The sequence below is a fragment of the Austrofundulus limnaeus genome, unplaced genomic scaffold (genome assembly GCF_001266775.1).
Source record: "Austrofundulus limnaeus strain Quisiro unplaced genomic scaffold, Austrofundulus_limnaeus-1.0 Scaffold89, whole genome shotgun sequence".
Lineage (NCBI taxonomy): Eukaryota > Metazoa > Chordata > Actinopteri > Cyprinodontiformes > Rivulidae > Austrofundulus > Austrofundulus limnaeus.
Genome location: NW_013952491.1, coordinates 871,565 through 882,139, shown reverse-complemented (window position 1 = coordinate 882,139; position 10,575 = coordinate 871,565). Strand labels below are relative to the sequence as shown.

At 36.9% G+C, this 10,575-nt stretch overlaps 1 protein-coding gene across 1 annotated transcript in view; it reads right to left on the bottom strand.

Moving 5' to 3' along the window:
- Positions 1–406: 406 nt before the first annotated feature.
- ccdc73 (coiled-coil domain containing 73) overlaps positions 407–10,575 on the bottom strand; it is a 24,882-nt gene continuing 14,713 nt past the window's right edge. Inside the window, exons 11-20 of the mRNA XM_014012175.1 lie at positions 10,342–10,464; positions 10,057–10,221; positions 8,938–9,048; positions 8,714–8,854; positions 7,601–7,778; positions 4,695–6,037; positions 4,531–4,618; positions 4,344–4,447; positions 960–1,039; positions 407–731 (exon numbers count right to left, since the gene is read on the bottom strand). Of these exons, the coding sequence (XP_013867629.1) occupies positions 563–731; positions 960–1,039; positions 4,344–4,447; positions 4,531–4,618; positions 4,695–6,037; positions 7,601–7,778; positions 8,714–8,854; positions 8,938–9,048; positions 10,057–10,221; positions 10,342–10,464 (2,502 nt within the window). The 3' untranslated portion in view covers positions 407–562. The remainder of the gene's footprint in view (positions 732–959; positions 1,040–4,343; positions 4,448–4,530; positions 4,619–4,694; positions 6,038–7,600; positions 7,779–8,713; positions 8,855–8,937; positions 9,049–10,056; positions 10,222–10,341; positions 10,465–10,575) is intronic.

Here is a 10,575-nt window from a genome sequence, read left to right as displayed (position 1 = left end):
GGGTTGTGGTAGTTCGTGATAATTGTTATTGTTATCTCTTTTAATTAGCAGTAATCTGTGTTAGCGCTTGTGTTTGATCTTGTAATTGCTCCTGACAACAACAACAGTGGCGATGTAGACCAAAGGTGGCGTCACATTTAACGCTCCTCTGAGATACACAACCCTGACGGTGAAGGCAATGTTAATTACCGTGTTAATTAATGTGTTAATTGTTCTTTTCTTTTGTTATCAACAAGAACAGATGAGAACCAGCTGTTTCAGTTAAACTGTGTAATATTCATATAGGTTAACAATAAGCAGACATGGCTCATACACAATATACTCTGTTAAATAAGAGCACTGTGATGTAAAAACTTTTCAAACATTTTTAACAACTTATTGAACTCACAACTTCATATTACAACAAATAACCAGCAGAGAGAAAAAAAACATGTTTGTAAAACAGACACTGTTTTAACCCAAGAATCACAAACTAAAATTTAATAATAATAAATATTAACTTGAAAACTTTTGGGGCTTATTTTATGTTGGTGACCTTGATATACCTTCAGTATCTGATGGCTCAGTTGTCAGTCCAAGGCCTTTTGAGCAGTCGGAGCCTCTCAGCTTTGAGGAACTGTTCAATTTTGGAGATCCGGGCTCTGAACAATGACTCCTTATCTTCACTCTCCTGAGAAAAAGAAGGTCCCAGGTCTGACTCTGAACCAGAACCTGCAGCCGGGCTTGGAGCTCTGCAAACCGATTTAAAAAGAAACCAGTGTTCATTTTTGAAAACGCAGCCATACTCGACGTGAGCGTTTTAAAATGCTATTTTAAAATTAAAGTTTAGGAACTCCTTTTTGTGGTTGTTGTAAAATTAACTGCTTGTACATTTAGATTCTAAATATTTTAAATTAGCCATCAAATGATCAGATTTTTTTTCATCCTTTAAAATTGATCTTTTCTGTAATTGTACTCACTCTGAGCTGGTCTGATGTGACACTTGGCTGCCTGTGCAGGAAACCGGAAAAGAACTGATGAACAAAGGACGTCTCCTGTCCTAAAGGCGACAACAAAAACAAATAATGAAACACAAAAGTGTTCAATGACTTCGTAGAAATTTGATGAAGAAGCTGAAACTGAGTTGTTGAAGCTAAATGGAACAAAAGGCTAGTTCAAAGCAGAAAAATGCTAGCCAAAAGCAGAAAAATGCTAGCTTAGAGAATCGAAAAGACTAGCGCAAAACAGAAAAATAATAAGCAAAAGAAACAAAATTCTAGCAAACAGAAGCAACAGGCTAGCTCAAAGCGACAAAAAGCTAGCTCAAAGCAGCAAAACATTAGCCCAAAGCAACAAAAAGCTAGCTATAAAAAGCAAAGCAAATTTTTATGCTAGCAAAAAAAAAATTTGAAAAGCTGGTTTGAAGCAACAAAGTGCTAGTTCAAAGCAGAAACATGCTAGACAAGAACATGAAAACTATTAGCTAAAACAATCGAAAGGCTAACTCAAAGCAACCAAATGCTAGCTCAAAGCAACAAAACAGTCTGAAGTAACAAAACTCTAGCTAAAAGGGGCAATATGCTAGCTGAAAGAATCAAAAGGTGAGGTTGAAGCATCAAAATTCTAGCTCAAAGCAGCAAAGCATTAGCCTGAAGTAACAAAACAATAGCTATAAGTAGCAATATGCTAGCTAAAAAAATCAAAAGGCAAGGCTGAAGCAACAAAATGGTAGTTAAAAGCATCAAAACATTAGCCTGAAACATCAAAACACTAGCTGTAAGTAGCAATATGTCAGCTGAAAAAATTGAATGGTTAGCTTGAAGCAACAAATTTCTAGTTCAAAGCAGAAAAATGCAAGCCAAGAGTAGCAAAATTGCTAACTATAAAAATCAAAAGGCTTACTCAAAGCAAATTAAGGCTAGCTCAAAGCAAAAAAATAATTAGCCCAAAGCAACAAAACGCTAGCTACAAATAGAAAAAGTCTAGCTTATATCTGTATTTTGCTGTATTTACACCAAACAGCTAACTAGATGCTAAAAGTAACAAAATGCTAGTTCAAAGCAGCAAAATGTAGCCTGAAGCAAAAAAAAAAACAACAACCCCCCACTAGTTTTAAGGCAACAAAAGGCTAACTAAAAGTAGCAAAAGCCTGGCTTATACCCAAATACAGCAAAAAGCTAACTATTAAATGTAACAAAATGTTAGTTCAAAGCTGAATGTAGCTTACGTGTAACAAAAAGACAAATATAGGCAAGTGTGATGAAGCAGATTCCTTAAGGCAGCATTTTAAGAGAATGATGTTTTTGAAAGAAATTAAGAGATGTCAGTGTATTTAATGGGAAACATTTCAATTAGTCGAATAGTTTAAACACTATGAAAGCAACGAAACACAAAATTAGTAGCACACATCTCCTTAATGAGTTGAAATGGCTAAAATCAGATTGCAAAAAAATGTAGGAAAAAGTAAAAAACAAAAAAAGCAAGAGTGATGATGCTGAGTCAGCATTAAATTGCTGATGCAGATAAGTGTAAATGTTTGACTTAGTTTAAGGTTAGATTTTTTTCTCAGTCCTCTTTGCCTCCTGAGGTTATGCTGCAGTGACTGATAAAGAAATAAAAGTCAGACTTTAAGCAGCAGCAAATGATGTGTAACAGAATCCAGACCAGAGAGAACAGCCGGACTCAGGCTGAACTCTGGGTGACGCTCCCAGAGTTTTCACTACAGAGACAAAAATGAAGGCTTTGACCGTCACTACCATTTGTTAAACTATTGGGAAAGTTCTTTCTTTGGTGTGTGTGTGTGTGTGTGTGTGTGTGTGTGTGTGTGTGTATGGGTGGGGGGCATTGCGCAATGCCTGTAGTGCTTTTTCTCCTTCAACTGCCAGCACCTGGATAATATAAAACACAGAATGACAGAGCAGCGACAAACGAAAATGAGAGTGAAAAAAAGAGGAAACAAGCAAACGGTGGAGAAAGTGAGAGACAAATGATGAAGTGAGAGCGGAAGAGGGAAAGTGGGACAGATAAAGATGGAGTGAGTGGGAGAGGAGAGGTACCCGAGCATCATTAGGTGGATTTTCTTCCACAGGTCATTCGTTCTCTGCCTGTCTGGCTGTTACAGAACCTCCATGAGCTCAACATGTATCAGCTACATCCACTCACTCAACACCCCACTCGACAGGACGCAAACAGAAAGATGCTTAAAAATCACTCTCTTATTTTAATGTTACGGTTTCATGAGTAAACACACAAAATACCATCAGGGTCTTATTAGGGACATTAGATTAAAAAGTTAAACTTGAAATTAAAGTCTAAAAATGTCTTTGGGGCCATTTGTTTATACAGAAAATGCCTCCAGGAGATGGATGCTCTGACTTTTGATTTTAGAAGCTTTTATATTTTTCAGAAATATTCCTTTTATTTACAAATATTTTCCATACGAATGCATTGAGATGTGAAATCTGCTTCAGTGGATTAGCTATTTATTTTTGCTACTTTTAGCCAGTCTTTTTCTATTAGTTTTTAGCTACTTTAGCTCAACTGGTTCTACTTTGAGCTAGCCATGTGCTACTTTTGCTTTCATCAGGCCTTGTACAACCTTTAGCTAGTGTTTTGCATCTCATGTTTTAGTTAGTTTTTTTGTGATTCTTAGTTAGCTCTTTGCTGCATTTAGTTTACTGCTAGCCTTATAATACCTTTCGTTTCTGGTTAGCATTTTGCTGATTTTAGCTGGTGTTAAGATGCACTTAACTTTCAGCTAGCTATGTGCTACTTCAAGTTAGCCACATGCTGGTTTGAGCTAGCTATGTGCTACTTTTGCTTTTAGCAGGCCTTGTGCAACTGTCAAACTGTTTTTGCAACTCTTGTTTTAGCTAGTTTTTGTGATTTTTGAGTTAGCTCTTTGCTGCATTTAACTTTGACTATTATATAGGGATATATATATATATATATACACACACACCACTTTCAGCTGGCCTTTTGCTACTTTGAGCCATGTGCTACTTTGACTTTCAGCAGGCCTTTTAATTAGCGCTTCATTGCATTTAGCTTAGTGCTAGCCTTGTAATACTTTTAATTCCTACTTAGCATTTTGCTGTTTTTAGCTGGTGCTTAGATACACTTAAATTTTAGCTAGCCATTTGCTATTTTTAGATATACATTTGATTAGCAGCACCTAGCAGAAAAGCTCTTAAATTTTGTAGAAAATTTAAAGCTAGATTAATTTTTTTCAGCTAATCTTTGCATTTTGACCCAGTTTTCTTTTATTGCACTGTGACAATCTGTAATCTACACTCAGTAATGTGTGAACTGTGCAGCTCACAGATTTTGGCCTCTGAGCAGCTTTTTACGTCATTACATCTGACCGTGTTCGCTGCTGTCTCTCTGCAGGCCTCCTTTAATTTCTCTTCCTGTTGTTGGTTCCTCAGGTAAGCTGCAGCTCCAGAGACACTGGTAATCCCCACGGGAACTGAAAGTAATCAGGCAAAACAAAAATAAAATCACATTAAACTCTGAGCAGCAGCAGTGTGGTAAGATGTTGATAATTACTACCTTTGTTGTGTTTGATTTTGACAGGAGGGGATGTTAGGCTGAGGGGTTGACCTAGTGTACTTGGTCCTGACTCTGAGACAGGGGTTCCCTGAAAATCAAAGTATCTAGTTGTTGCTCTGTTTCGACACACCTCGTATGAACAGAGGTGGTTGAACGTGCTGTACCTGGATTAACTTGTGCAGGATGGAGAAATCTGAGTTTGCTCTAGAGCTGAATGGTTTCCTCTGAGCGGTGCCCCACTCAAACACTGATGTGGAGGTCTTTTTGCTGCTCAGAGTCGACACAGAAGAACCAGATTTCATCTGTATTAGAGGCTGCTGGAGGCATTTTAAGCTGCCCGCCTCTGATGATTCAACTATTTTATGACTCGCAAGTTGCTTCAAATCAGCTTTCTTTTCAGCGACGTCTCCGTCAGATTTCATATGCTCTTGTGTACTTCCTGTTGCTGTATTTGCCTCGTCTGCCACACCTTTTAAACTCTCAAAGGTATCGTTTTCATCTGTTTCCTTCATATTAGGATCAATATGGAGAGGATCATCGATATGTGTTTCATTAGTTTCACTCTCTTGAATCTTGTTTTCTTGAGGAGCAGCTTGTAACAGGTTTTCGAAACACCCAGAAGGAAAAACACCTGCAGTTTCACTGGATTGGTTTTCGTGTTTTTGGTTCTGAGTAGTTGGTTCTGACTGGTCGTTTGGCGGCTCAGAATCCTGACACAGAGTTAGAACTTCATCAGTGAAATTCGACTGCACATCTCCAGATTTACATATATCTTTCCTATCAATCTTGTATTTGTTAGAATGGTTCTCTGTGATTTTCTGACAGAGATTTTCTGCATTCAGAGGCGGCCCAGTGTCCGTGAAGTCATTGACCTGCAGTGTGAGGCTCTTCTCAGCCGTATCAGCAGTCGTGAGAGCCGGTATCTGTGTTTCTGGAGTTTCTGTTGTGCTCTCTGCTGTCTGTTCTTTCTCTTTCACTCCATCTGTTACTTCTCCCTCTCCTTTATCTCTTATTTCTGTTTCAGTGTTGCCGGTCTCCCCTGCTGCCTTTGCTGACCCCTCCGTATCCTGAAGCACGTCAACTCCATCTGATGTTTGTGCCGTCAGGGTGCATTTTTCCTGCGGGTGTCTTCCATCCTTCGCGTCTTGTTTTTCTTCTTGCTCTGCGTCAGTTTCCTGCAGCTCTCTGATGTTTTCCTGTTGCCTTTTATCACCTGTTCTCTGCTCGTCCCTCCCTCTGTTCCACTCCTCATCTGTGTTTCTGGTCGGTAAATCTGCACATCCAGCCGGAGACGCACACTCGGGATTTGATGCAGCCTTGTGACCCCCATCTGACACAATTAATTCACTCATTTCTGAGTTTGTCTCCAGTATTTTCATCTCTGGTTCTGCTTGAGTGTTATCAGGGAAGCTGGACAGATTGTTGTTTCCACATGTTGATGTATTTGGATCATTTCGGGTGTGTTTGTTTGCTTGTGGTTGTTGTTGATGATTTGACAAGTATTGACCTGAAAGAAAATACATGCAAGTAAATTGCTGGTAAAAATGTTCTGATTATTTAAAGAAAGGATTTTCAGTGACTTTGCTTAATTTTGTTTATAAGGTTGCAATGTTTAAGTTCAAATGATCATAACAGAAGCTAAACTGAGGAAAACATAAGCAAAAGTTTATTAAAGCAAAACCATAAACAAAAAACTAAAATTAGCACAACTGTAGCTAAAACCAGCAAAACAGTAGCTAAAAGCTAAAATTAGATCACTGTACGTAAAACATAAAATTAGCCAAACAGTAGCTAAAACATAAAATGAACAAAACTGCAACTAAAACTTGCACAAGTAAATTTAAATGTTAAAGTCAACAAAAATTAGCATAACACTAGGTAAAAGCTAAAATTAGCTAATCCTTGGCCTAAAGCTAAATTAGCAAAACAGTTGATAAAAGCTAAAGCCTGCAAAACAATACCTAGGTGCTAAACTTTTCCAAAATCAACGTTAAAAGGCAGTTAAAAGCTAAAATTAGATCAATGTGGTCAAAACGTCAATTAAAACAGTAGCTAAAACATAAAATTAGCAAAACTGTATATAAAACTTGCACAACGAAATTTAAATGCTAAAGTCAGCAAAAATTAGCTTAACACTAGGTAAAAGCTCAAATTAACAGTAGATAAAAGCTGAAACCAGCAAAACATGCCTAAATGCTAAATGTTCCAAAAGCTTGGCCAAAATCAACAGGAGCTAAAAGCTAACTTCACTAAATTATTAAAGTGCCTGTGTCATCAAAATTTTTCTAATAATACAAAAGCTTTTTTGGAAAGATAACACTGATAACATATTACAAGATCATTTTCATGCTGCTGAGGTGACCAATTGTTGAGATATTTGCACGTGAAGTAACAGGAAGTGATGTCAAAGGGGACTGTCTGCATGGAAACAGAGCTAAGCTAAAATGCTCAACAGCCCTGACTGTGGAGAGGAGTCGGATGTTTTAGATTATTTTGAGTCGCTATCAACCAGAAAACAAACAAAAAAAAGTGAGAGTTCAAATCATAATGTGTCAATAAACAAAGACCAGTGAGTTTTTTTCTTAGTTCCCCTTTTATGTCACTTCCTGTTTCTCTTTTGCCGAGCAAAGTTAAAAAGAAAATAGGCCAGTTATATGTCCAAATGGGTAAAATAATGTGTGGTATGCCGAGCTTCTTAAACAGAACAAAGTTTTCTTTGACTTTTTTATCTGAAGGATAAGCATGTCACAGGCACTTTAAAGTTTTTTTTAATCTATCAAATGAAAAATAACAAATTTTAAATAATCTAATCTTTGCTGGTTTCAGCTTTTAACTACTGTTAATAAAAGACACAAATACTAAAAGTTACAGCACATATCTCCTGAACAGGCTGAACGTTTTGAAACCTGAATGGTTCAAAAAGCTGAAAGAATTCTGAGATAACTAGATACTAAAAAACGTTCAAGACAACAATAAACAAAGATTCTGAGCTCGTCTCTGTAGATATTTTGAGTAAATTTTCTTTTTTTTATTAGAAGCAGTAAATATGTTTATCAGCTGTATGGCTGACCTTCACCAGTGTCCTCCAGTGGTTCTGAGCTTTTGGTCTGAGGGGAGTCTGAGTCCTGCAGACTGTCGAGGTCAGGAGGCTCAGAGCTGGAGATGTGAGTGTTTAGTGTTTCTTTACATCTAATGTCTTCTACCATCAATGAGGACCGGACATTAGAAACACTCTGAGTGTCTTTAATCTGCAAAAGAAAAATTAAAAACAGTGTTTCTCCATGAAACCTTATTAAGAAACTTTTAGGATTTTACACAGGCTTTAAGCTTCGAACATGAAGGTTTGGTGACTAAAAGGTCAACATTTTAATTTAGTTAAGATCTGAACAGATTGACATTATATTACAAACTAAGAAGAAACTTGGTTGATATATTCCTTTAAGGAATATTAGACTATAATTAAAATGACTTTTTTAAAGGGAATCTTGACTAGTTTTAACATTAGACATTGTTTGATAAACATTTATTTAAACTATAGCACTTGAGCTAATGAACTGTAACGTAATAACATATATATGACGATATAGCGTTAGCGCTGGAGATAATATTACAGCTTGAAAACTAATAAATATGTGGCATTAGTTCACATATAGCTAACACTATACCGCAATATTATTTATAAATATATCTATATGAGCTCCAGCGCTAAATCGCCATATATAGATAGATATTTTAGCTTGGGTGTTAACACGAAAGCTAAAAGGCTAAAGCAAAGGTTCTCCATCCATGAAGCACCTCTGTGTGACAACACATTTTTTAATTTATAAAAACTAAACAGTCTACAGTAATTTAAGAATCTTTGTTTTTAAGTTAAAGTTTATCAAATAATGTCTAATGTTACAACTAGTCGGGGTTCCCGTTAAGAAAGGTGGGGCAAAAAAAACAGCTTACATCTTTCTTTTTTTGTTATTATTTGTGTTTAATTCTATTTCATTACTACAAGGAATATTTTTTCTCTTCATCTTTGTTATTAATTCTTTTCATTTTCCTAATGACAAATATTGTATGTCAAGTAGTGTAAAATTCAATAAAAAAGTTGGAATAAGAAAAGGTGGGGTCCATATTTACAATCTGTGTGGTATCATCAGGTGATTTGGTTGTTGTTTTGTATAAATATCTCTACCCTCTGTTTGTCAGCGAGTCGTAGCTCTGACCCGGCTCTCACTGACAGCTCCACAAGTTTCTCTTGAAGGTCTCTGCAAGCGTCTGTCGCCGCTCGCAGCTGCTCCTCCTCGCTCTTCAGCTGATCCAGCAACTTCGCCTTCTGTTCGATTCACACGGAACACGTGTTTAAACCAACGCCCACATGGTTTTTACATCTGCTTTGAGCTCGGGTTTGTGCGTCACCTCTTTGTCCCAGCTGGTCCTGGAAGCGGCGTAGCTCTCCGTCAGTTGGACCACCTCGTCCTCCGTCGTTTTGCTTTTCTCCCGCATCACTTCCTGCTCTTCCTTAAGGGCCTGCAATAAAATTAATTGCCCGTGCGTTTTTAATGCAATACTAAATTTTTACGAGTTTATTTAACGTGAACAGAAGGTCTTGAACGCAGCAGGGACAGAGGAGACTTCCTGCTAATACAAATCAGTTTGCTTGTGTCATTTTAATAATGATTTTAATAAATTAATGAATGGGAGAATTAAAATAAAAGGGGGCGCGTAGAGTGAAGAAAAGAGAACAATAAACCTGGAGGCCATAAATGGAGAAAAACACACTATCATTCAGCTGTGGAGGGGACTGTATTCACACATATACACGCTGTGATATACAACGCCATATTCAGAAAATTTATGAGACGGAACAATGGTCAGGTGTTTATGTCTGTCTTTGAACATTTTTCTATAATTATTTACACAGATTCTGGATTATTTGGAGCAGGTGAGACCAAAATGTGACGCAGTAACTAGTTTTCTGTCAGAATTTAAACAAACGACAATAAATATGATAAAAATAAAGATTAGAAGCAATAAAGGGGTTGCTTTCTGTTGAGGTGATGATGCCCCATTTTAAATATTTAATAATGCGAGACTGTAGCTAAGAAGTAAACATTTTTTGTTGTAATTTTCCTAGTAAATAGAAAATTAAAGAAGTTCTTTTAGCCGTTAAGTGTTGTCTGTTTTAACCTCATGAGATTAAAACGATCTTTTTCTTGTTTCATAACTTATTTTCTGGATTGGTTTTCATTTTAGATGTTAAAGTCCAGATTTTAATTTTGGCTGCAAAATTCAATTCAAAAATACTTTATTGATCCCAAGGGGAAATTAGATAATGTTTAAATAGTGAGCGACATGAAAAAGTGGTGACATTTCGGAGATTCCTAAACGGTCCTGACTTCACTTTTTAAATAAATAAAGAAATAAATTCCAGTTTGACTTGAAGGGAACTGTTCAAGTTGATGCCTCTTAACACAACAGGTGAATTAAATGTTGTGTTCAGTAAAAACAGGTGAAGCAGAAGAGAACGAGTCAGACCTGAAACATTTGTCGCTGGCTCTGCAGCTCCTGTTCTAGTCGCCTCACGGTCTGAGTCTGATTCAACAACAGCTGCTGGTTCTGCTGCAGAGACCTCATCAACTCCTTCTTTTCAAAACGTTCGGCATCGTTCTCCTCCTGGAGCTTTTTGTTCACGTCACTTTCCTAAACATAAATGATAATAAATTAACGGTTACATTTTGTCTTTGTTAGATTTGAATTTGAACATGGCAAGAGGCAGATTAATGTGTGCGGATTGTAATACTTTTTGTCTTGATCATTTACCATTTTAAGTTTCTGCTGCAGCACCTGCAAATGCTGCTCTCTCCCTGAAGAACTGTGGGTCTTCTCATTTATCACCACTTTCATCTTTTCTTTTATGAGTTTGTTACTGACTTCATCTAACTCCTGAGAACATAACACACACACACAAACAAAAAAACAACAACAAAAAAAAAAACATGATGGTTGATTGGTTCAAAAAGTTTGCCACATTTCTTTATGGGGACTCAAATATAT